General features: G+C 39.5%; 1 protein-coding gene and 1 non-coding gene across 2 annotated transcripts; one reads left to right on the forward strand and one right to left on the reverse strand.

The window, feature by feature from the left end:
- Nucleotides 1-1,227: 1,227 nt before the first annotated feature.
- RAB18 (RAB18, member RAS oncogene family) lies at nt 1,228-14,658 on the forward strand. The gene is made up of 7 exons (XM_021543038.2): nt 1,228-1,369; nt 3,960-4,015; nt 9,174-9,235; nt 11,025-11,097; nt 12,650-12,768; nt 12,849-12,915; nt 14,396-14,658. Exons 1-7 carry the CDS (start codon nt 1,302-1,304, stop codon nt 14,572-14,574), a joined length of 624 nt encoding a protein of 207 aa, XP_021398713.1. The 5' UTR covers nt 1,228-1,301; the 3' UTR covers nt 14,575-14,658.
- Nucleotides 14,659-19,609: 4,951 nt separating this feature from the next.
- Nucleotides 19,610-19,683, reverse strand: TRNAN-GUU (transfer RNA asparagine (anticodon GUU)). Its single transcript has one exon. It is a non-coding gene; the product is annotated as a tRNA-Asn (tRNA).
- Between the last annotated feature and the right edge of the window lie 7,574 nt (nt 19,684-27,257).

The following is a 27,257-nucleotide window of genomic DNA, read 5'->3' on the forward strand; positions in this document are numbered from 1 at the left end:
CACCTTCAACAAATTTTAGATTATTCATTACAAACAGGCACAGTGCTTCTGTAAACATAGCCAGCCATTTGCACATTTAATTATAGAATACATTTCCATAGTTTAATAGGATAATTATTGTTATTGTACTCATCCTGAGACTTATTTTTCTGAGGTGAAAGAGTCAGGAGACCAGATCCTGAAAGTAGAAGCCAGGCAACAGGGAGGTTTAGCACAAAAAACACAAGAGAACAGTTTCTGTGTTGACCCTGGAATTCAGGTGAAAGCAAATGCTCAGCAGAGTCAGGAGTCAGCTGGAAGAGCTGTGCCCTCTGCAGCCATCACTGCCCGAAACCACGATGTCCTCACAGGAGCACCTGCTTTGTGCAAACTGCTGACATGGCCTGATCTCTTCCTTTGGAGTGACTGGCTGTGTGACTGATTTACGTGATCATGGGAGAACCTGAACTTGTTTTCATTTGGTGGAATCAGTCTCTGGCCTGCCCAGAGGCTGCTCAGCTGGGCCAAGGGCTACAGCACTGGTCGAGGAATCTCAGGCTCACATCTGACATGTACTCTGTTAATTTTAGAGGAGTTGCACTTGTTTACACGTGGCCTGAGGTAGGTTTCAAGCCATAATAGCAGGTTAGCTGAATTGGTCATAAAGAGACTTTCTCATCGGACTCGGAAAAAAAAAACAAGTAACCAACCAGCCAGCATTATTGGCTTTGAAGGGAGAGCGCAAGACGCTGGTAGAGAAGCAGGTGGAGTCCCGCCCAGCCGGCCCGCAGCGCGGCTCGGCCCCGGCGGAGCCCCAGTGCGGCCGGCAGCTGGCCCCTCCCGCACCGGGCGCTGCCCGCTGCCTTCGTGCGGCGCCGGCACCACGGAACCAGCGAGGCTGGAAAGGCTCTGAGCTCATCCAGCCCAGCCGGCGGCCGACCGCCACCCCGTCAGCCGCACCGCAGCGCCGCATGCCACGTCCGTTCCTCCCTTAAACACCGCCGGGGCGGGGACTCCACCACCTCCCCGGGCGGCCCATTCCAACGCCTAAAAAACTCGCAGCCACTTTATTCGGTCGCTTTCCTCCCCACGGCCCCGGCTCTGGCACGGACCGCAGCCGCAAACCCCGGCGGGCTCCGCCGCCCGCCGCAGGTCACGGCCCGGCCGCGCCGCTCCCCAGCCGCGGCCCCGCGCATGCGCGCACCGGCGGCCCGCCCGCCCGCTGTAAACAAACCGCGGGCGGCCCCGCGCAGGCGCAGCGCCGCCGCCGCAGCTGCGCACGGAGCTCGGGCGGTCGGGGCCGGTCCGGGGGCGCCGCCGGGATGGACGAGGACGTGCTGACCACCCTGAAGATCCTCATCATCGGCGAGAGCGGCGTCGGCAAGTCCAGGTGAGGGGGCGCCCGACAGCCTTCCACAGCCTCTCCTGGCCGGCCGGCTCCGGCCTAGGCCCCTTGTGGGACAATGCCGTCTGGGCGCGGCCTGCGCCCCGCAGGGCCGGGCCCGCGGGGGGGGCTTCCTTCCCGGCCGGCTCCCCTGCAGGCGAGAGATTCCCCTCCAGCCCCTCCTTCTTCTCCTCTTCTTCCTTCTCCTCCTCCTCCGCCGCGCTCCCGAGCCGCGGGCCCCGGGCCGCTGTGTGCCCGGCTCAGCTGCGGGCCGGTGAAGCGGGGCTTCTGTCGGGCTGCCCCGGTCACCCGGGCCGCCCTGTGCCCGGGCAGCGTCGTGCGGAGATAGGTGTCCTTGTACATCTCCATAGCGCTTTGGGGTTAATGCCTAGTCCGAAACACGTATATGCAAAGTCACAAGTGATCTAGCGTTGGGTGTGTGAGGGGAAGCACGGGGATGCAGCAAAGTAGTTCTAACACAGTTTTATTTTTTTGCTAATTATAGGCTTTATCAAGTACATTGAGGTTGATTTCTTCGTCCCTGCCGTATTCATGGCTTTGGCTAAGCTGTAGATACCAACCCTAAGCAGCTGGGATTTTATTTCTGTGTTGTGGGTTTTTTTAAAACTTTTTTTTTTATAATAACATAATTCTTACTAAAGAGTGTGTGATATAAATGCAGGAGGGTGTCTGGGAATGTACCACACTGGTAATTTTATATTTGATATTTCTGTGGCAATAATATATGTCCTCTGCCGTGACCCCAAATTACATACAAGTTGCTAATTAGGGAAAAGAAGCGCCCATATTTGTTAAAAGTCTGTCAATTACTCATTTGAGTTAGCTACTGAATTCATAATTAGTACAGTAGACCCCTTGTGACAGACATTACCTGAGCAGATTTCTTTTACTTGAGGTCATCTCACATATGAGTGGCCATATGGAAGAATTTTTCCTGGGGCAAATAAAACACGCAGTGGGTTTACATATTTATTTATATACATGTTTCTTTACATCAGAAAGCTTGCTAAAAGAGGCATTATGTGGAGGAAATAAAAACACTATTAAACAATAACAGTGGAGTTGTTCGGTACAGGAACTTAATATTGAATTATTCTTAAATTTGTGTCTCCTACCTATTGGTTGACTAGGAAATGTCAGATGCTAAACAGGTATTAGCAAGGTGGAGTAGGTGGTTGAAGTCCTGAATTCTGAAGAAATGCCTTCTTAAACGTGATCCCTATGACTGTGCTGTGCTTTGTAGAAGATGATGGCTACATATGAAAAAAAGTAGAAGTTGGCTTGGCTAGGCATGCCAGACTGGTAAAAGGATGGTTTTATTCTAATAGCAGTATAGGGGTTCCATAATTTCTCTGTTCTGAATGAAACTAGTATTGGTTGTAACTAAAAATATCTGCTCTTAAAACCATCTGAAGGTACTGGGAAAAACCTGCGTGCTGTGATTTAAAAAAAAAAATTATTATTTTAATTATTCTTTGTTAAGTAAAGCTACCATTTGCTTTTGGGGTTCTGGAGTAAGTAGAGAAAAAAACATTGGTCTGTGAGTAACTTCGAGTTGTCACTCATCTTCATTTAAGTAAAGGAATTTCAGTGGTCACTATTTTTGTCAATACAGGACTGTGTCCAAATGCTAAAAAGCACTTCTTAATTCACATGCAAAAAGAGGAGAAAAGAACAGGGTGGTGGGGAAGACTGAGAAGTAAATAAGGCTTTCTTTTGTTTCTCCATGCTGGAAATGAGTAGAAGCCTTGGTCACAGGAAAAGACTGCTGATTTTAGGAACTGCATGCTCAGAATCTTTGTCTCTCACAAAAATATTTACATTTTACACTGGTGGCATTATGGTCACTTCTTTAAGGGTCCCTGCATTGCTATGATGTGATGTGCTGTTTAATCTTAGTTGTAACTTTTTCTGTTGGTAGCAAACACATTCATCAGGATGGGGGAAATGTCGTCTGTGTGAGTTGTTATATACAAAGAAATACAGCATCATAAAACATTGGGGAGCTATTTCTGCTCTTCAGCTTCTGTGCCTTTATTTCTGATGGGTGTTGTCCTTGCTGTTCCCTTGTGTGCCCAGTTCAAGGAGTTATTTCTGGGATGAAAAGCTGACTTGGAATTTATTTCTCAAGCTTACAGAAATACTGTGTGAAGCAATATTAAAACAAAACAAAAAAATACTACTTTTATACTGAATTCTGGAAGAAGGAAAATAGAATAAGGTTGAAGTAAAATGCTTTGCAAAGCAGATCACATGACTGCTCAGGCAACTGCTTTGACAGCTGGTGTGGTACTTTGTTTTCAAAGAGGCATTCTTGGTAATACATGCAGAGAACAGATATGGGCTCAGGTAGCAGAGCATGTCTGCTCTATTCTTTCCATGTTCTATTCTTTTTTTCTATATCTTCTACCAAAAAAAGAAAAAGAAAAAGAAAAAATAATTTAAAAAAATCAGATATGAGTTTATTTAGCTATGTGGTCTTGCTGTTCCTTTCAGACTTGTAAATTATATGCTTCCAGCAAGGTATGGATATGCTGCAATAGTAGTATCTCTTTTTTCTTTTTTCCCCTATCAGCCTTCTGCTGCGGTTCACAGATGATACATTTGACCCAGAACTTGCAGCAACAATTGGTAAGTATGTGCTAATACTACCTTAGAAAAACTGATAACATTTTCAGTGTAAAATTGTGGTTTGTTCAGACTTACCTAACATACAGTGAAGTTCAGTTGTGTTTGCCTTTCTGTAAGAACAAATACTCTCTTACTGATTTTTCTGTGCAAAATAGGTGTCAGGTTTTTGACTAATAATATTGTTATCCAGACCTTGTGTCTGTGTAATATGATATTTGGTAGCTATATTCAGACTGTAGCAGGTAGTGTTAACTCTTCCAACTACTAACAATACTTGAGTGCCCTGGGCTTGGCGTGGCATCTGCTTTTCCTCTGTAGAGAGGAAATTACAATGTGGCTTTTTGTACTTCTTCTTAGCAATCAGTTCCTTGGCAGCTAGACTTCTGAGAAAAGTGGAAGAGAGCCAAGAATGTGGAGCTGCTGGGGAAAAAGGCAGTGACGTGTCAGTGCTGTGCTGGTATTATACCTACCAGCATGGGTCAGTTGTTCTGGGGGAGAGTGACCCAGAATGCAGGATGCACTAAGTGGATTGGTTCTCAGAGGAAGTAAAATGGAACTTTTAATAGTGTGATGCAACTCTCTGCCAAAGTTATGGAAAATAGCCAAACTGAAGTTATGGAAAATAGAGATACTTTTTCACACCATCATTTCAGTTGCATTTTTTGCTTTCTCTGTAGGAAGAGTTCTAAGAGTTTATATAGAATTTTTTCTTTGGGTTCAGCTGTTGGTAAGCAAAACCAGCTCTAATTTATTAAGAATTAAATAAATTGATCTTTTTTTCGTTAATGTTAATAAGATTCAGGAGTACTGATTCACATAAAGCACTGAGAAGCCAAGGGGAGGAATGTGGCCTATTTTTGTTCTTTCCATTGCTTATAAAAATGGAAGTTTTGCAAGTAGCACCACTTCAGTTTATGAGGTAGGACAGTATGGAAGGAAGCAGGAATTAAATAGATCAGGTGATGAAGATGGCAATCTTGGATTCTAATCTAGTAGTTTTGGCACTGTATATACTTCAGGTCCTGTTACTTTCTTGATATGCCTACCATGAGCCAGAAAGTTAGTGCAGAATAGCTACTTCAGCTGTCATGATCTTTTGGATAGCAAAAGAGTAGTTCAGTCTCTGAGTGGGCATCTTTATTGTTTGGGGATTTTTTGTTTGTTTTTAATGGTGGGGTTTCTTTTTTTCATTCTGCTGTTTGTACTATGACAAAAACTGACATAATTTGAGAAACTAAGTAAATATTTCCTGAAGTAATTCTTCTTCAGGTTTGTCAACATGCACAACAACATGTGTGGTGGCTAATTACTGATTGCTAAATAGCAACAATTCAAGGTTGAATTTAGTAGATCATTGCTGGTAGATCCTACTTTGCTCTGTTTCTGGTGTGGAAAAGGAGGGAGAGTACTTAATGTAAGCATTACTTCAGATAGAGTTTGAGTTCTGAAACAAATATACAACAAATATACTCACCTGGAATGATCATTTGGCAGGAAAAGTCAGTTTCTAGAGATTGAGCAAGTGCTGGCGTAGATCACCCTGTTACACCCGTATAGCTGATGTTTGAGGTAGTGCTGTACAGCAGGGCTACTGTGACCCCAGCTATGCAAGTCCTACAGCATGGTGTGTGGGGCACTCCTAGGGGATAGCAGATTCATTTTTTTCTCAACTTAACTGGAAGAGGACAGAGTCTGGGTACTTATTTGTTTTCTCATTTTTCTTTTTAATCGACTATCCAGTGCCATTGCCTCTTTTCTTTTGAATGTATTTTTAAGAAGCAAAATGTCATCTTTAAATTCAGGGCATGATTTGTTGTCCATATAGATAAAGCAGATAGATAACTATTCTGCTGCATGAAGACAGACCCTAGATGCCAATTTCAGGTGTTTACAAGATGGTGAAATGTCAAAACTTTGTGAGTCTTGGCTTAGAGTTCTTTTTGTGCTAATTAAACACTATTTTTTTTTTAGTTAAGGGACAGAAGGACAGAAGACATTTTAAAGCCTTTCCTGTTGAAATTGAGGAGTATGGTGCTTTTTCAAAATAAAGAGACTATAAATAATGTCTTCTTTCAATGTCATCTGCATATTGACTGCTGAACTAGCTATCGTGACTGAATTTTTTTTATTTGTATTAGACAGTGAAGAAAATTTTGGTTGGTTTGGTTTTCTTTAAGATATAGCAAGAACTGCACAGAAACCCACAATACTGAGGAAAGCCTTGTCAACTGGTCCTCTGTGATGACCTGTTGAGACATGTCTTGCCTTCATAGATTGAACAGACCTATTGGGTTCAGTTTAAAAGAAACCCTAAATTATTAGTAAATCAAGAACTTAGTAAAAATCCTGTGATATTCTTCAAAGAATAAGTTGCTTTTGGCAAATAGTTCATCTTTAGTAGCTTCAGTTGGATTAAACATGTTGTATTTAACCTGGCAGATTACCTCTCCTTGTATTCTGTTGGGGCTGGCTTTTTTGTTGGGCTTCATCCCATGGGTTTTACCAGACTATATGTACCCCAGTATTTTCTGACTGCTCATACTTGTCTTCACTTGCTTGCTCTTTGTATGAGAGATTCCAGATAAGTGTTCAGTGCAATCCATATTTCGCAAATGTAATCATGTATTTCAATCTGATGTCTCTTAACTTTTTAGCTTTCCTTGCATTTGGAGTCCTCAAACCCCTAAGCTGTCCAACTTGTCACTTACCTGCAGCACAAATACTACACTGTAGCTAATTGTGCACGTCCTATAAACAGAGCGTAGCATTGCTGGCCTGAATGTGAGAGCAGTATCAGTGTCAGAGCTGCTTCTCACAGATTGTAAGTCCATAGTATGTGAGTAGTGCTAAGGCAGGAGGTGTTAACACACTGGAGTACAGTCTAATAGTGCTGTCTTGTTTCTGGCTGCCTTCCAAGGCATGGTGGAAAGCACTGTCAGCTTTCTGTTGTCAAGGGTAGACACATCACTCTTGCAAGGTCAGAACTGATACCTGTCACACAAACATGTCTGTATTTCACTGTTGGTTTTAGGAAATATAAGTACCCTGTTTGTTCAGTTCAACAAGATTTTCTTGAGCCTTAAATTTTTTCTACTTGTCTTTCCTTATAGCAGACAGGCAACCAAAAACATAAGTATTTAAACATTTTCTTTGTTTTTAATTTTTTTTATTTATTGGCTTTTATATGTATTGAGCTCATTTGTTTGTTAGAATTCTATTTTACTTGCCTCAATCACTTTAAAGGGAGTATTTTGGTGTGTTATTAGTTCATTTTCATACTCTTGCTTTTCAACATTTAGTTTAATGCATGGGGTTAAGTCACTATTTTAGTTTCTTATTTTACTTGCATTGGTCTTGCAAAATTTAAAGTGAATTTTAAACCATCAGCAAAGCTAGCATGAAGGTGTATATGTCTATTTCCATTAAATGAAAGTTGCTGAACTGTGCAGGCACAAGATTCTGAATCTGTTTACTGAATGGAAAGGAGGATACTGTGGCTTCAAAAGACATAAAATATGTTTATATTAAGGAAGAAATTTTATTTTCTTGAAATTGATGATGTGTTTTTCATATTAAGTATCCAATAGAATTGTAATAGCTGCAGTTACAGGTTTTGATGCCAGACTAATGGATAAAAGAATGCACTGTGAACTGTTGGACATGCTGACCTAACTGCATATGGAGGTTTTTGGAGTTCAGGGGAAGAAACATGCAATTACAGTGGAAGAAAGAGATTCTCTTAGTCTGAAAGTTACTGCTGAGTGCTGAAAAGTGGATAGAACAGAATGTTCTCTAGGTTCAAATTGAGTCAAATTGCTACCATAGCAATCTTCTCTGGAACTAGGTAAAATTCTAAGAAGTGGTGTTTAAAATAAAGTTAGTAATGACTGTTCTCTTCTGTGAACATAACTGTAGAATATTGTACCATTCTTGTGCTTGGTATGGAGCATTATATTACTGCTAAGCTAGGGACTGAGAGTCCTAGTACCTGAAAAAAGCAAAGTTCTGTTTAGATACTACAAAAGTTGATGTAGTTTGGGAAAGTTTTGCTTGGGAGTATCAGCTTCTTCCAGGGCAGAATGTTGTCTGAAAAGCACCTGACACTTCAATGAGCTGAAGCTGTGAAGCAGTGGAATAAAAATTGTATTTACCTTTTTTTGAAACAAAGCACTTCTACAGTTCAGTGCAACTGAAGTTTTAATCTGCTTATAATACGCAGTTTCTTAATCATTCTATATATCCTTTGTGGCTTTAAGTTGAATGTATTTTGGCAGCTGTTTATATTTGTAATCTGCTTGAATATGGGAATGTAAGTGCAGCACACTCATCCTGAGGCTCTACTAATTTTGTATCAGAATAGTTTAATTTTTCTGGTAGGGAGTGTGATGATTGACATTGTAATTCCAAGTACAAAAAGGTTGCTGTTGCACTTGAAAGTTGTTCTTGTAGAAGTATCAACTTTCCATACTGCTACTTCATTTTAGAGCTGCTGCCTGGTGAGGAGTGAAAGTTGCTCCAAAATACTTGAAACGTATTTCTAGTTAGTTACTTGCTATTAGTAACCTAAGAGTTAAATGAAAGCATAATGCATCATAACTCTGAGCTTCTCAAACAGATATGTGTCTCCATATCCTTTAAAGTTTCGGTCACTAACATGTTGTTCTCCTTGGCCTGAGTTTTGTGCATCATGTCCTTGAGCAGTTGGTAGGCTGCTAGTTCCTGGGAGTGGAGGACACATGAAGGGGGAAGAATTGTTACATGTTGGAGTAGGTAACTGACCAGCAGAACCATTACCTTGTTGTCTGTTTGGAGAATGTTTGTGAGTAATGAGTAGAAAGTTAATCCATTTGAATTATAAACTTGAAAATTTGTCCTGGAATACATGCTTTAATACAAGAGATATAGTATTTGCCTTACTTCCATAAAATATTTTGAGTCAATGGCTTAAAAGACCCTTAGGCTTTTGCAAAAGCCTGTTAGCAAGAAAATCTTACATTTTGAGCAAGGTTCATAAATAGCTGGTGAAACTTATTCTTCCTGCTTGTGTTAAAATGTGGGGTTTTTTGAGTTTGTTTTTATTTTTTCCATTTCTCTTTATTTTACTTTTCAAAGATAACTGTAATATGTTTGAGGAATTAAAAGATTTTTCTTCCTCTAGGTGTGGACTTTAAGGTGAAAACTATCTCAGTTGATGGAAACAAAGCTAAACTGGCAATATGGGTAAGTCTCTCCTTAGTTCTTCATGTGTTGCTTTGCTTTAGGAATAGCTAGGGTTTCTGTAATGCATAGTTTGTATAGAATCTTTTTCTATTAATATGAAGGTGATTTGAAAAAGTGGGAGGTTCTGCAGCATTTAGAAGTTGCAGTGAAGTTTAGGACAACTGGTTGGGGGGGTAGTTCTGCTGCCTGTGAGATTCTGCATTACTAATTGCTGGTCTGGTTGGGATAGATAGAGAAAAGGAGGAATTAAATGGTATTACATCAGTAGAAGGGTGCACTTTAAATTTTGTCTATAACACTGAGGTTGTGTTTTAATGGGTTAAGAAGTACAGTTGCATGCTCATATGTTACCTCTTTGGACCCATTTTTTGTCTAAGCTTCATAGCCATCATTTGAAGGCTTCTGTAGGCTCAACATCAGAATTATTTGTAGCAGATAATTTCAAAGAGAGAGGGGCAGTGTTTGTAATCGTAGCTTTAGTGTGTTCAACTTCTGCTCTAGTTAAAAGTAGAGCTTCCATTACAGCAAGTGAGGAAAAAGTACTTCTAAGCTTTTTAAAAATAATCTCCGTAAACCAGACTCCACACTTATGTGACTTGAAGCATGTTTTTGATAGTCAGACCCAGTTGTGTCTTCTTGTACCAAGCAAGATTAAAACTTTGTTTCTCATATAAATAAGATACCAGACCTTTGTTTCCTTGGGAAGTAGTAGTAGAACATGAAATGTGTATTGCAGTGTTTCTGTGGCTTGGAGCTACAGAAGCATGTAGCTTCATACCTCACTAACAAACAGGACTTATGTCTTAGTTACAGTAGTAATCATCAGTGAAATAAATGGGTTTGACAAGGAAAATAAGTGCAATAGCTTCACAGAAAATAAATAATGCATACAGGAGGAAAACCAGACTGATAGCAGAACAAGGAATGATAAGTTAGGGTTTATTTTCTTTCATTTTGGTAAATAGAAAGAAATAATCCAGAAGTAAACTGGAAAAGAAAAGCTTGTGAAGATGCATCATGATACAAAACCATTTTTAGATATGTGATGTTGACTGAGTGGCTTGTAGAATGTTGAAGCCTAATTTGCTTATCCAGGCTCTTTGTCAGGGAATCCACAGTGTTTCATGTGTCACTTCTAACCTGGGTGAACTGAATAAAGTTGTTTAAATATTCTATGCATAAAGCCTTCAATGAATGTGCACTATAACTTAATCTCTGATAAGAAAACAGCATTCTAATTTTGGTGGGTTTGGGTTTTTTTTTCAGAGCTATTGACTCTTTAAATTTTAGAATGTAAAAAAATCTTGCTAAAAATTTGCTAAAAATCAGAAGAACCTCTGACTTTTTCCTGCTTCTGCTTTGTTATAGCATGTTAGTGCACCTAATCAAATTTAATTGGACCAAGCGATTGAAGTGAAGGAACTGGTTTTGTTGTCATGGGCTGTAATGCTTGTTAGAAAATCTTAGTACTGCAGCTATGCTGCTTTCTTGCTGGTTGCTCCACTACTAGTTGCAGATCAAATGCCTTTGCAGAAATGGTCATCTTATTGTTCTATAATCCAGTTATGTACTACATCCAATAGTTCATAGGTGCTTCCTGGGGCAGACTACATAAAATCTCAAAGTTAATGTGTAGTAAAACAGCAGAGGATGGAATAAACTCAGCTAATCTGCTAGTGGAATACAGTTTAACTCTTACTTTGTATATTCATTAGAAGTAGAATACCTGAAAGCTAAACTGCATTCTGCTGAAATTCTGAGTAACAGAGCTTTCTGAATGGCTTATTAGGATACTGCAGGTCAGGAGCGGTTCAGAACATTAACCCCCAGTTACTACAGAGGTGCACAAGGTGTTATCCTAGGTAAGTATGTCTTTGCATGCTATTTCAAATATTTGTGATTTTCTCATGTACTGGAGTTGTGCAAATGATATAGCCTTTATATAACATCTGATTGATATTTAGTCTCAGATAGCCTTTATATAATATTTAATTGATATTTAAAATCTTTGTATCTGTGTTGAACAACTCATATAAAAGCATCTTAGTGCCTCAACTTCTTTCTCATGTAGTCAATCTGACTGGCTTGAGAATTTCTGATTTTTGCATGAGAATAAAAGCTACTGCTATCTGAAAGGATAGCTTGGAGCTGTTGTCCTTGTGCTGTCACAAATTTGTCTTTTATTTATTCCTTTTTATTTTTGTCTATGCTTGCTAAGTGCAGAGTAAAAAATAATTCCCTCAGTTTAGTCTCTCTGTATCCATATGATACAGCTTTTTCTTTCTCTTTTCCCTCTAATGAAGGGGGAGAAGAATTTTTTTTTTTCCTAATGAAATTAATAATATAAACAATATGGGATCTGGCTGAGGTCATTTGTTATTTGTTTCCCAACTGATGCAATGTTACACAGTCAGAATCACTTAGAAAAGACCAGCTGGGCATGTAGAAAGCGCCAATCTGTGTGTGAGAAACCTGGGCAAAACCCATAATTTCAGCTTCACAGTGAAGTCTCATTTGTGCTTTTTTTTTTTTTGGTGTCTGGAAGCATGAGGCACTGAGTTCTGAAGTTCTGCTTCTCCACTGCTAGGAGTGAGGAGCTGACTAAAGGGCAGGGATGTACATTTAATTTTCTTGAAGTTACTTCTGACTTTAGAAAATCTTGCTAAGCTATTGTGTCTAGTTAAATGGTTTCATGTGGAATAACCTCTGTCATGTGATCTCCTGGTAGGTTTCCCCGGTTGTGAGTTGCATTATCTTCCTGGTATAGGAAGGTGCTGTCAAAACATGTCCTATCAAGTCACTTAGTTGCACTGAACCTGCCACTTAGTTACTGTTGAAAGCTGTAAACAAGCACTGTTTGGGAGATAGAAGGTTCTGCTTTTGAGATTTGCGCTCCCATTTTATTCAATATCTCTTGACTATTTCTTTGTTACCTGTCTTCCAAAAAATAAGGTTGTTCATGCAAGCCAAGTTAGAAATTTGATTGAAATAAGTTATTTATGCCTGTCTGCACATGGGATGTGAAAAGAAAGGAAAAAACTACTTTCATAGCTTCAGTACTAAAGGTTGTGCCATCCTCCTTGCATAGCTGTTTTGTAGTGATTTTAGGTACCCTACATGAGAGATCTGCTAGTGTAGAATTCCTTGGAGAATGATAGTTTCTAGCCTGTAAGCTAAGATCAAGGAATATTAGTCTGAGAATCGTAGATGCCTGAAGCTTGGAGTTGTTCTGCATCAGTGATTTGAGCTGTTAGATGTCCTACTTTTTTCCCAGTTATTCATATAGAAGGTAAATTCAAATCCTTAGAACTCCTTCAGTTTTCTGATTCAAAACCCAATAATTTTTCCTCCTTTTGTAATGTAAGCTGTAATTCTTGGAAAATACTGTGGAATAATATCACTAATATCTTTCAGTTTATGATGTCACAAGAAGAGATACTTTTGTCAAGCTGGATAACTGGTTAAATGAATTGGAAACATACTGCACAAGGAATGACATAGTGCAAATGTTAGTTGGAAACAAGATTGATAAGGTAAACCAAATGCAACTGCAGTAAGTAATATGCTGGTGTATTTTGTTAATAAGGAATAGTAATGCTTTGTTTTATTCTAGGAAAACCGTGAAGTTGACAGAAATGAAGGCCTCAAATTTGCAAGAAAACATTCCATGTTGTTCATAGGTATGTTATAGATACTTGCAGAGATCTTTCTTGATTTTTTTTACATAATGAAAAGTACCACTTCTGTAGGATTGAGAGTCTTTAAGTGTACAGTCCAATTAATGATATCTCTTACCTGCACGGGGCACAAAGATAATGGGTTTTCCTGTTTTTTAAAATTGTGCCTGTCCAGATACCTGTTCTAACTGTGGATGATTATGTAGAAATTCATAAGGATGAAGGGTGGAGTACAGGTTCTCCATAGCACGATGAAACATGTTTTGAGTTTGGGGTGTTGTCTGATTTCTTTCCCCAGCTGACTTGCTAAATTAATAACAGAAGCAAAATGAAAGAGGGAAAACTGGTGCTAGTGGCCAGCCTTCAGTATAGCAAAATGGCTGGCACCTGAGAGAAATCTGTATTAGAACTAGGATGTAAAAACAGCTAGGTATATAATTAACTTATGAATGTTGGGTGGGATTGAATAATGACATAAGTATGACTGGAGCAAATATATTGGTCTCATCTTGCTGCAAAATGAAATGGGTCTTGTAGGCAAAGCCATGTAATGATAAATTAAAAAATGGGTGTTGAAGTGACTCTTTATGCATATGTTTATTATGTGTTTCACCTGAGGATCAGAAGAGATTATTTTACAGGATTATTCCAGTAGCAAAGCAGTTCATTGATACGTACTCATTTATTCTTCTACTTAGACTTACATCAATCTCTGACTGAAGACTTATTTCTGTTTAGTGTCCTGCTGTATTTCTTTTTAGCCACAGTATCAGATGTGGAAATAAAAGTTTAAAGTTGAGGCACAAGCTACTAAGTGCATGGGAGATGAAAACAAAAATGAAAATTAGACTATAACTGTGCATATATAGATAATATATATATGTGCATGCTGCATATGCTAAGTATCTGGCTGTGTAGATGAGCAGGGCAAACCCTTGTGGGGCTTGAACAATTTCTGATGGTGTCTGTTGTTCTCATAAGCTGTGGTCAGATTTCTTAGTCTTGGTCAGCGTAAGGATCCCGAGTGAAATGACCTAAAATTCTGCAAAAGGAATGAGATGAGTTTTATTATGGAGATTGACTCAGAATCCTGCAGTATGGATCCTTGATTCATATGGTCTGGTGGTACTACAATTATGATTAATGTACAGAACTGAAATACAGAACAGCAAATAGGTTTTTCAGACAAGAATCCACATTTTTCTTATTGGAATGCCTTCCACAGGAAAAGAAAGCTTAGCTCTAGCTGTCTCTGTATGTTCTGGTGAAGTTTGACTTGAAAACTCTTCTATTAAAATATTTTGAGGTACTACCTGTGTGGTGACAAATCCATATAGTTGCCAATTTTGGCACCACTATGTTTTTAGGAATAGGTTGTAGAAGTTTTTAAATCTGTTGTAGATTGCAATTTAACTGAAAGAGAAATATTAAACAATTTTCCAGAAGTTATGCTCACGCTTGATTTTTTTGTGTTTTTCTCCAGAGGCAAGTGCAAAAACATGTGATGGTGTGCAGTGTGCCTTTGAAGAACTTGTTGAAAAAATCATTCAGACTCCTGGACTGTGGGAGAGTGAAAGCCAAAATAGAGGTGTAAAGTTATCAAACAAGGAAGAAGGATATGGAGGAGGAGGAGCATGTGGTGGATATTGTTCTATGTTATAAACTTTGGGAAGCTTATTCTTTGCATATTTAAACAGATAGTTACATCTTTCTGTACATAAAGTCATTAAATGCTATTTTTAGGGACCTTGCAGTTTGCACATATTTGTTTTGTATCATGGCAGTGAACACTTCTAGAAAAAATGTTCTGCAGCTTTCCCAGTCTGAAAATGTTATGGTAAGCATGCCCAATTTGCAATCTTCAGGTTTTTATGAGTAGCATTAATAATGTGCAAGAACAAATGCACTAAAAATTTTACAACTGTATACCTTAATTGTGTAACTATTCTAAACAAATCCATCTAACAAATACTGCATTGTCTGCTCTTTGTTGTATTTTTAAATTCTGTTGAAATTATAGAACTATATAGTGTGCACAGATCTTGGAAACACTGAGCTATAAATGTAATATTTCATCTCTTCTAGTAAATGCTTTTTTTAAGGTATTAAAAACAGCAGGATAATACAGTTCTTACACAAATCTGCTAAAATTTTGTCTTTCAGCAGTGCAGTCTAAAACACATTGGTACAGGCCCTAGTTGGCATCAGCACTTTCTTGCAAGAGATGCTTTGAAAGCTTCCTTTGCAAAACTGGGAGATGCCATGTTTTCCTTTTAATCATCACTTCAGTTGATGACTTAACTGGAGTTTTAATCCTGTGATATTTATATACTAAATTTGTGGTACTCTTGCACTCTAGGTTTTTATGATGGTCTGCTCTCGACTTGCTGCAGAAAGTCTTCATTATTGGCAAGGGGTCTGAGTCATGGCATTGTTCTTTCATTGTGAATCATTTTGCCACACTTCAGTATGGATTCCTAATTTTCTGAAATGTTTGTAATATAAGTTTATCTCAACTGTAGCTCACTGTGACTGTGAGATCTCTTATCACGTCTGCTTTGTGCAGCTAAATTATTCAGAAATAAAACTTCTGTCACAGACACTAAATGGGAAGCTATAGGGCTTCTTGATCTCTGTATGAAAAAATACTATTGCAATGAGTATTCACTTGAATTTACTGTATCAAAGCCAATGGTTTGTTTCAGAAGACTTGTATAGACTTAAATAAATTTTTTTTCCACAGTATTCAACTTTAACCTCTTTCTATTGCAGAGTTCTATATTTTCTAGCACATACAGTTTAAACAAGGCCATTTAGTACATACAAATTATTTCTAAAGGACAAGACAAAAATGCTGTGTGGGTTTTTTAAATAGTCACTATAGTGCAGTCAGTAGATGAACTATTTGGCAGTTTCTTGTAAATATAGTGAATGACAGCATCTTTAATACTACAAGGTTTTGTCTTAATGGCAGCATACATGATCTGTGTTTTACAACAGGTCTTGGCTGCTTCTGTTAAAATATGCTTTCTGCTTCACATGGAAACTTTGTTTTCTATTCTGTTTTATACTTGATAGAAAACTACCAAAATTTGAAGGCTTAACCATGCTAGTTGTTTTTTCTAAATATTGTATCTAGTATTGTTAATGTAGTAGGATAATTTAAATATGTAAATGTAATTATTATTAAACATGCATAAACATATTAAAATCTTAGATTTGCATTACTGTTTCATGCAGAGTATGTGGGCTGTGCAAATCGTGTTTGTTAACCTCAAATCATTGAGGTTAAAGGATTTTGGCTTTTGTAGCTTCACAATAGAGGAAAGTTGTAGGTGAATTAAAACTAAACAACTTAATTTTGTCAGCAGTAGTTGGCAAGTATCATAATGCTGGCAGATGCTTGTAATTTTTCTTTATTTGTTTCCCCCCTAGTTTGGATGCATCTCTGTGGTTAGAAGAGACTTAACTTTTGGTTTCTCACAGAAGATCCTTTTATCACAGGACCTGGATTCATCTTTTATTCTGCCTTTGCCAGATCTGACAGCTTTTGTCAGAGGGAGGGAATGGCAGGGTCCTCTGAATAGTGGGTATTGTTCTGTGTAAGAATTAAGTCATTTATTCCTTACTGCACAGCAAAATATTTCTGGGAGAGATGTATTCTCTCCCATAATTAGTGCAGACTGAAAGCAAGCTAGAGGGGTGGGTTCTTTTAACTAGATGTTTTCTAATTGACTTACAACTAGCTTTTCTGTCTTCATCTTTTAAGCAGGTTTAGTTCTATCTCTGAGGAATATTTTCCCTGGAGTGTCACTTCTTTTCATCATTGCTCTGTCAAGAAGGCTGCGTTCTTGCACTTCCAGTATTTGTTAAATAAAACTTAGCACCAGGTTACTGTGCTACTTTTTTAATTCTTTCTCTTGCCTTTTTTTTTTAATGGGGGTGTGGGTTGTGGAGCTGCCATCTTTCATAATAAATCTGTTCCTATGCTTCACAAGTTTTTCCTTTTTGTAGGTCAGGTTATCTCTAAGTGCACATCCATTGTTGTAGTTGTAATACAAGTGTATCTGAAACTACTATAGGCTGTACCATAAGCTCTGCTCAAAACTGATTTGCGTCTATTTGTGGAATATGGGTCTGTTGCATCCAGAGAAGCATGTACAGGAGGTCCTTCAGCCTACCTCACTAGGCAGTGGAGGGACAGTGGAGAAAGCTGTTTGCTCTTCATCAAGTAATGAGAATGAGTCCATGTCTGTGGCAGGGAGTTTTATACACTAAAGCACTAAACCACAATGAGTTAATTAAAATCTGTGATCGTGAAAGGCAGTTAAAATTAAAGTTGCTTCCAGTTCATTTACTCTACTCAATAAAGTGCTGATTAGCAGTTTAGTACCCAGGCCTGGCAGGTGTTTTTTGTAGGCTTTACACTAGCCTGGAAGAATATGGCACAGCACTTGCATCTTCTTAAATTTACACTTGAGAATACTGCTAAGTGTTGTTATGGTTTTGTCTTGTATTCCTTCTGCTGCTGTTTTAAAAAGGGAGGTGGGGCAGGCTTCTGATGGAGGTTTCAAGATGCTGGGATTTTTATTGCTAGTGGGGCTTTTGTCCAAACTACAGCATCACTTTTCCTGTTCTCCTGCTGCAATAATGAGATCAACAGCTGCCTCAAAGTAAGTCTTAACTAAATGAAAATGAGAGTTCAGTGCATCCCTAGACAATAACAGTGACTGCCTCATCAGCCATGGCAGAACCTCAGGGCACGGCGGTCTTGCCATTATGTGCCACAATGATAACTGCTCTGTGTGATTCCTTTTTAGTTCCCTTGTTTGCCAGTAACCTGATATATTGTGAGCTACAATAACCCCTCTAATTTTGCCCTGTGGTTTGCTACAGTAGTTCTGTGTTTTTCAAATACTTACAGTACTTGGGCAGCCTGTGTTGTGATCAATACAGGTTACTGCTATTTAGCTATTGGAGGATTGTTGCAAGTGGTCATGGTGCTGCATCCATCCTGTCCAAAGCCCCTGTGTTAGATTTGTGTCTTGCTGTCCTTCTGCATGCCTTACTGTAATGCCTTATTGATGAAAGCATCAATAAGTAATGTTAGCATGAGCAGGACTTTTTCATGTTACCAGACAAATCACTACATGCATTTCAGACCTAGCTGAGCCTTGAAGGGCAAAATAGGAGTGTTTTTCCTGGCCACTGTCCAGCAGTGGGAGAAAAAAAGAGAAGCTCTCCATTAAAATTTCCAAGTTTTTTTTGTTTCTACGCCCTTTGTTCGGGAGTACCTGTGGCACCTTAATTAAAATTTTATGAGGTGTTATGTGGGCAAAGAACTGTGAAGATGTGTTTTCAAACTACTGCATTCATATGTTCTGTGATTGATTTAATGCAATGGAAGTTTGGCCTTATCCTTGTGCCTGAGTAACATCTGGTCCTTTCTGTTAGAGTGAAAATGGTCACAGTGAGTAAATATTTATTTTTCTCATGCTCCCAGTTTCTGTAACATCTATGCACGTTTTATGTACAATGATAGCAGAATTCCCAGTCAACTTCTAGAATTTCTGGTTCTTTATTTTAGAAGTTTAGAACAACCTCAGAAAAGTGTTAAAATAGAAGTGTCAAATCATGATTGGAAGGAAACTCTTCTAGTCTTTTCTGTGTATCATCAGCTCTGGATTTACTAGCATCTGGTAATAAGTCTACTTGGATCCTTTTGACAGGAGTTCTTGGTTCCCAGTTCTTAATGCTTGTCAGGCTGGACTTTCTGAGGAATGTGGCTGTCCAGATGTTGTTGACAGCATGAAACTTGTTCTTTAACAGTAATGAGAAGGTCCAGATGTAGCTACTTAGGATTAGGAGTGAAGCTGTGAACTGGAGTTCAGGGAAGAGCAGTAGCAGCCCCCCAAACAGTGTAGACAGTTTTAATAAAGTGTAATACATTGTGTACATGAAACAGAAACTATTATAATGCATGGTAGTATAGCAAGCATATTTAATATAGCTGACACTATTAATTCAATTTAATAAAATACATAAATGTATAAACTTTTTATATCAGGGATTATCTGTCTTCTCTTGAAATTCATCTTTAAATGTAATTACTGTACTTCATAGTAGGTATGAGATGGATAGACAGATGCGTGCTAAGCCTGTGGGCAGGTGTCATCCAGGAGAACAGAAGTAAGGATACTTATGGAAGTAAGATGGAGGGAACCTGAGGGACTGGTATAAAGTTGTCAGGAGAGTTTTACATTGGGTATTAGAAAAGGATTCTTCACCCAGAGTGTGGCTGGACACTGGAAGAGGCCCCCAGGGCAGTGGTCACAGTACCAATCCTGACAGTTCAAAAAGTGCTTGGACAGTGCTGTCAGGTGCATGGTGTGAGACTTGGGGCTGTCCAGTGCAGGACAGGAGTTGGACTTTGATGAACCTTTTGGTTGCCTTCCAACTCGGAATATTCTTTGAGATGTTGAACTTTCCCTGGAAAGGGACCTGGGCGTTCTGGCAGATACTGAGTGAACAAAGCCAGCAAAGTGCCATTGTGACAGGTGTCTGTGAAGCTGCTGTCCAATGGGGTGGCCACAGCACATACTGGTGTTTGTGGTTATTCCTTCCCTGGGGCAGGACTTGGCACCTCCCCTTCCTGGGCTTCCCGAGGTTCTTTATGGCCCTTAAAAGGGATCTCCTCCGTCCCTGGGTGGGCTCGAACCACCAACCTTTCGGTTAACAGCCGAACGCGCTCTCCGATTGCGCCACAGAGACTGATGTGCTGCGCTTCCCAGAGGAGCTGAATTCCTGACTGTTCAATAAGTGCTGCTGGTGGTGCCTGTGTGTGCTGAGCAGTGACAGAGCAGTACTGCAGGCGCACTGCTGCAGCAAACCTGACGTGCTGTTGTGTCAGAATGCAGGAGGAAGAAATGCTGTTACCTCCTAGGAGGAGTAGAAGATGAGATTCTTTTGAAGTAGCTGTTCCTCACTGCTTGCCCCTCTCAGGAGAGAAGGTCTTGGGGTTGTGTCATGCCAGGCAATTTGCTAGTGATTCCAAAGTAACAGGACTGTTTTTCTTGTGCTTTTTGTGCTTCTGAAAACTTAGCTTTAAGAAGTCTGGAAACCTATGTGGCTTGTTAATTGTATGTTAATGCAATTAAAGCAAAACATAGGTATCCTTCAGAATATGGATTGCGAGGCATCAAACTTACTGACTGTAGAATTCTCAGTGCAGCTGGGAACTGGGCATTAGAGGAGAGAGAGCTGTTGGGCAGGTCTTAATGATCAGGGAAGATTTCATGGCGAAACTTACACTTTTAAACTTCATACCTCAAAGAAACAAGATATTATCAATGCTTTTTACTGTTAGTCGTCAGCTAGGAAAAGGTAGAGCCTCCTGCTCTGTGTGCCCTTGAGTGTTGCTGGAAACAAAAAGGTATGAACTACTGAGATATATGACAGGAGCTGAGTTCTGTTCAGCTGCTGAATCTGTACCTGGTTTGTCTCGTTTTCTGCCAGAACAAAAGTGTTTTAGCCTTTTTTTTGTTCATTTGGTGAAGGAAATGCAGAAAAATGTTGGCTTGAAAATGGTTTAATTGCTCTTGAAAATTAGGAAGCCTAATCTCTGCAGGGCTGTGCTTTGGAGTGCTGCTGAAAGCATTGCTGGTGAAATTCTCCTGTCACTGAGCTACAGAAGCATAGGAAGACATGTAAACTGCAGAAGGGATTGGAGCAACTTTCTGTCTGAGAGATAGGAACTGTGAGAGTATGTTTTTCTCCACCTAAAGAGCAGGTGTAGATAGCCTTTCCTAGCAGTGAGTATGACAGCAAGCTGCTTCCTTTCCTGTCTTCTGGTATTTTAAGCTGTACTGTAGGGCAGTCTACACCATGTGCCTCAAAGCTGTGGGGCAGGTCTGTCCCACAGTGTGCACTGGGGTCTTAGTGCTCCAGTTGTCCCCCTCAGGGCCTAAAGTGGGGGTGCTTGGCTCCTGTCTGTCCTGCACATTGAGTTACTCGCCAGGATCCCTCATATAAGGCAAGGGTGGAGATCCAGGTTTCATCCTGATCTGGATTTAGAGGGTAGCTGGGCTGAATGAACCTGGGATGGCCTGTGTTAAGTGTTAAAGAGAGAATCTGCTCCTTCTTGCCTCCCCTACCCCCCAACTGCTGGCAAGTCAGATGGACATAAATGTCCATTTTCTGGAGATGCCATCGCTCAAGTGCATGTGTGTATTGTATGAATAATGATACCTAATCATGTATAAAATAACTTTCAGATGTGAGTTTGTGTGTGTTCTCATGCTCTGTACCTTCCGCCTTCCTTGCAGCCTCTACTGTAGTCTTTGCAAGGGTTAGATGAGTTTGCCACCAAGCAGAACTCTTTCCTCCAGAGCTTTTATCTTTTAAATGACTTGTTGAAAAACTCTTCTTTTGCCTGTACACAATGGATTTCTATTAACTCCTGTCAAATCTCCCAATCTGTTTTCATCTTATGGTGCAATTTACTTTTATCCCAAAACACAGCTCTCCAAATTTGCCAAAGAAAACACTGGCCTCTATAGAAAGACTGTTTTAAATGAAGGTGTTTGGAGGAATCTGTTAAAAAAGTTAAAAAAAGTATAAGAAAAAAGGCAATGTGTTTTTTATGTAATATATTTTAAAAAATCTTTTATGTTCTGATTAGAGACTAAGTAGACCCTTGAAACCAGTCTCTTTCCTTATTGAAATTTTGTGTCTCTCAGTTTATAAGGAGCCATGAAAGTGCTGGAATTTTTATTTAAAGGCCAATGTGAACATTAGAAGATCTTTTCAAACCTAACTGAGAAATGCTGCTAAATGAGACTTGCCAAACTGATACAAGAGAAAGAAGATATTTGTCTTGGACACCTGCAGTTGGCCCTCTCCAAAGCTTGAGCTCTCCATAATCATTAGTCCTCTGCAGTGCGTAGAGAGAGGCTTGTGAAGGCAGTGCAAGATGGGTCTTGATTGCTGTAGAAGTAGGAGTTTGGGTGGCAAACTCCCTTTGAGTATTTGGGCACAAATTATTTGTGTAAAATCTTACAAGGACACAGAAACTTGCAGCTTGAACTAGCATACCTGGGTTCCTACTTAGTGTCCTGGATGCCAACCACTTACTTCCCCCTAGTTCAGTAGTTGTAGCTTTCCTGTAATAATTCACAGATGCTCTATATAAACTTAGGTGCCTAAGGGGAAATGGGGATTATGGCCATTATGTTGTAGGAGCCCTGGTTGCATACTACCCAAATTTAGCTAGTACAGCTCAATAATGTAGGGTTATTGCATTGTAGCTGTTCATTCCCAGTAGGAATTTTTTAACATCTTCACTGGTTACTAGTGGGTTGAAAACTCTTTCATGAGGAGGAAGAGGAAAAAGAAGCACTCAGATCAGATAAAATAAATAAAGTGTTTGACCAGTAACTGTATTTTACTGTTTGGTGCAAGATCCGGAAGGGCTGGGGAAGCTCAGGTTTGCTGGTGGAGTGTCAGTGTTAGCTGCTTTGGGGGAGGCAAGGAGGAAACTTGGCTCCTCTTATACTAGTCATACTCCTTTCAAAAATATTTATGATTTTTGGAATCTAATGCTTTCGATATTAAGCTGAATACTGTGTCCTAGGTCATGACAAGAGCTGAACTTGCATGAGCCTTGTGTTCATACAAATGCAGTATCTTGGCCTTGCTAAACACTCTCCTTTCACAGAAAGTCCTTATCTGAAAACTTGCTTTTGTATAAAGCCTACCATGGAAACTTGTAGAAAGAATTTCCTTTCAGAACAAAAGCAAAATCTCTCAACAGATCTCTCTAGTGTTTTGCAAGTGCATCTCTTTGTGACTTACAGATGGAGAAATTGAACCTTTGTGCTGGCTTTGAGCTTAAACTGGCTAATTTTTATTTGTTTTAGCATTTTATAAGTCACACCTTTAGTTAAACCGGCTCAAGCTGGCCGTGTAGAGAAGTCCACAGATGGAACACACTAAGTGACTGCCTGAAAACTGGGCAAAATTGATGACTCTATCCTGTAGTGGCTGAATGGCTCCAGCTGGCTTTTGTTTTATCTTACAAGAAACCTCTGTCTGAGGCAGTGTCAGGATTAACAGCCTGGCTGGGTTGTTCCCTTTCTTGGAAAACTACTCCATTTGACTTCCTGGATGCTGTGAAAGTTACTGTGAAATCAGAGGTGAAAAAGTTACTTCCCCAAAGAATACCTCATCAAAATAAGCATATTTTTGCAAGGCAAGGAAATTCTTAAAAAAAGAAAAAAAGGTTATTACAGAGTAGACCAAGGAAGGTGGAGAAGTGTAGGGAAGGAGGAAGAGTAGAATGAGTTTTGCACCAAGTGCTTTTCAAGTTCTCTTCCATAAGATGGCAGCAGCCTATTTTGTGAACTGGTCTGGGACACTGCTCTGCTGAAAGCTCTACAGAACAGGCATTCAGTCCAAGACTTTAATTCTATTTTCTTGGTACACATCCCTTATAATTTTCGCAGTATAGATCAGTTGTGAACCTTACTTTATCTGCAAAACTGTTTTCTGTTGTTTAGTACAGAGGTAATGTTACTTTATTTTTTTTCTAAATACAGGCACAGATGCTTTTGCATTTGTAAGGGTGTAGCGTGCAAGATGTGGGGATAGTGACAGGGTTGTTTGACCTATATTGATATTTTAAAAGTGTTTCACTTCGTGTGACTATTTTGTTAATAATTGCCCTAAACAACTTGCATTCTGTGAACAGAAGAGGTAGAAAAATTGTTGGGATTTTTCTCTTCTCAAATAATTGGAGTTCAGTTTCATGGCATAACTTGTTTTCTGTAGAATCAAGACACTAATTTTCTTTTGAAGAGGGAGACTGTGGAAAGAAGGGATTTCCCCTTCCGCCCAACAGAAAACAGTGGAAGGAAAAACATATGGGAAGAACTATTTTCTTAAGTCTTATGACATAAAGGATTTTCTATTGCAGCCATTTCACTTTCCCTTCGAAAGGTTTTCCACATTTTCAGTGACACCCACAGTGGTGTGTGCAATACATTTGTGCAGTTTGACTGTCTCCCATTCTTTCTTGCATTCTTTCTCTGCCAATGAGCGTCAGACACTTATCCTGTTAGTACCAAGTACTTAACGGTCATAAACTGCTCTGATACCCACTAACAGAAGATTTTATTTAAGTACAAATTATGAATAATCTTCTCTGACTAGCTGGATAACATGGGAGGAGTGAAAAGCAGCCTGTTTTTGCTTTCCCTGGTGCTTACACTTACTGGTTAATGTTAGTCATCTGTTTTGGTTTCCTGTGGCCCATTAGTATCCAATCAATCAAGTGCACAGGAACCACAGTAGCAAAGTTGTAAACTTGAAGACTCAAGGAACAAGACTCTGTAGTATTTGCCTTCTGTTAAATATTAAATTAAATGGATTAAGTTTAATTTAAAAATCTGTGATTCTGACTTCTGGTGTTGATGTACTGTTGCAGTACAGCCCAAATGGGGTCCACCCTGAGTCAGTTCTGACAATTCTCCCCTGTCCTCAAGTTCGTGCTCTGGCTTGGTGAGGACCCCAGGGCTGGATCTTGTCTGGAACTGAGTGGGCCAAGCACAGCAAGTGTGAGCTGTTTCCACAGATGTGCTGGGAAAGGGATGTGCCTGAAATACTAATGACAGGAGTCTGATAGTTTTAGTCCCGAAGGAGAATTTGGGTGTTTAGAGGCCAGGAGCATCTCTCTCCAAACTGTTGGACCTGCTTTTCAACTGAAAACACCAACTGAGATGAATTGCTTTAGTCCTTTCTTCCTTTCTCTGAATTGTGCTCCAGGTTGAACTAGGAAAAGAAGGACTTTGAACTTAAAAAATTTTGGCCATTGAAGTTTAAAGTCTTCAAAGAAGTTATGCTTGGCAAGAAATGCAGCATTTTAAGGGGTCATTTCATTGTTACTGGTGTGCAGTGCGTGTGTTGCCTGATTTATACCAAGGAGACTTCTGGAATGTGTGTCCTGGTGACTTCTTTCTTTCTTTCTTTCCAGTTAGCTTTAAAGAAATAAAAAGAGAGATGAAAGCAAGTTATATGAGTAATATTGAAATGTATTTATTCTAGACAAGTTCACATTCTTTTCAAGAGTCCACTTTCTTCCACTTTTGGAATAGGGTCTTTTACACTTCAGATTATTTGCCTTGTGATAGCATCCAGAGACTCTGGTCAGGATGACTCCAGAGGGCTTGGGGAAACAAAATGGGTGAAATGAAAAGTAATGAGAGCAGTTTGGATTGTATGCAGAGTTGGCTTGTGGTACTGAGCATAGGAACAGATCAACACAGAGCTGGTGTGGGGAAGACCAAGTTCAAAGTAAAATGTCTGGTTTATTCAGTGTAGGTGGAGCGAATGAGGCTGAGAGGGCTGGCCCAGCATGTAGCTGAATGTTAACTTAAGGATGGGGTTTTTTGGCCACATGCAGTGCCTTTGCTTTTCTTTCCTGCAAAGTTTTGTTACAGAACAAGTTAATGGCAATAATTTTGGTTAGTAACTAATTCCTTGGAGCAAATATCTTGAAGTTAATTGAGTATCAGATGTTGTCACATATTACTTTGTTTTGGTGTTTAGCCACAAATAACTCATGACAGTTTTTCTATTATAATACACCATAATTTACTTTAAGCAAGCATGTGATTCCTAAGAGATGGAGTGGCATTGGGCTTATGTGTTCTTTGGTCCACTCTATATTGAATCCAACACAATGGGTGCAGCTGATAGATTTAATATCATCCTAAAAGAATTCACACAGGCTGCTGAAAAAGAAAGCAGGCCATGGAAATAAATTGTGACTAAATGTGTTCTTAAATATAGGGCTGCATTGCACACAGAGTGTGTATACTGTTATCCCCTGCTGAACTTTTTCAACTGTCTTAAAGCCTTAACCTCCTCTGGAATAAGAGGAAAAAAGGGGAATCCAATAGAGTAAATGCCAATAAACAGTAAATTCTGAAATGGGCCTTTCATGTCAGACAGGTGGAAGTTCAAGATTCCAGTGCAGCTCAGGAGAAATGTGAGATTCATACCAAGCATGAAAGTATTCTGTTTATTGGCACAAGAGTTTAAGTAAGAGTGAGAAATGCAATAAATCTGTTAAAATCTCTCTACTAGATGGAGGTAACTTTTGGGGAATTTTCAAGTCTGCTGTATATCAAAGCAGTTTGCTAGTTCACTGTCTGTTCATGGGCTGGGTGGCCAGAATGGAGCTGATCAACAGGTTTAAAATAGGTTGGCCTGCAGTGGTATATACCAGAGCTGACAATTGTTGCAAATATACCTGTTCCTCTGACAAGATCCTGACATGACACTAGCACTAGGTGTTGGTTTCTGTCACAGAAAAACGAATAGAAATTCGGTGTTTTGCTTGATAAGCTCAGTTATCTGGGAAGCACATAAAGGGTTGGTGCTTGTTCCATTAAAGCAGAGATATAGCATACACAGTCACCTCTGGCTTGCACCACTTCCAGCAAACTGACTCTGTTTTGATTTTGGAGAGACTGTGTTTTAGAAGTGTCAGTATTCAACTAAGAGAGGTTATTTTCTTTTTATTTAGTAGATAAACATTGTGATTCCTTGCATTAGGATGTTCATTAATTCTGCTCTGTTTTAACTATGTCAGAAATGTACTAAAAAGGTTTTAGAAAAATTCCATACCAGATATTTCAACGTACTTCAGATTATTTATTTTATTCTATATCTAGGTTATTATATTTTAAATTATACTTGAATGCATTCCTGAAGATGGGCCTGAATAAATAATTTATATTTCAAAAACAATGGAAGTAACTTCACTCAATATACAAAATGATATTGCTGAGCAACTGTAATGCTTGCTATGTGGCTTTGTATGCTGCTTTTGAAATAGTACCTATGGCAACTCTACATCACATTTTTCTGGTACAGTTGTCCCCAGTGCTGCAACAGGATCTGCCTGTTAGGAAGCTTGCAGCCCTTGAATCTCACTGAGCTATGGGAGGCTTTGTGTGAGCTTGAGGATCTGTGCCAGGGTGAACTTTGTTGCAAAGTGGAGGCTGCAGTGCTGAAAATGGAGTGACAAGATGAGGTTGAGAAAATATGAGTCCTCTTGTAGCATCTCCTGCCCAGGGAAATGACATCTTTGGGGCTGCAAGTGTTTAAGCAAGTTGTATTTCCTAATCTTCTAGTACTTGATTTAAAGATAGAACTCGACTAAAGAGGTAAAACAAACAAAAATTTTCCTTATCCTTATGGGTTGGTGCAGGTTGGTATCATTTACCTTAGAATGCCTGTTGTTGGAGAAACTGGTACCAATAAAATATGTACCAGTAAGAAGC

The sequence above is a fragment of the Lonchura striata genome, chromosome 1, assembly GCF_046129695.1.
Source record: "Lonchura striata isolate bLonStr1 chromosome 1, bLonStr1.mat, whole genome shotgun sequence".
NCBI lineage: Eukaryota > Metazoa > Chordata > Aves > Passeriformes > Estrildidae > Lonchura > Lonchura striata.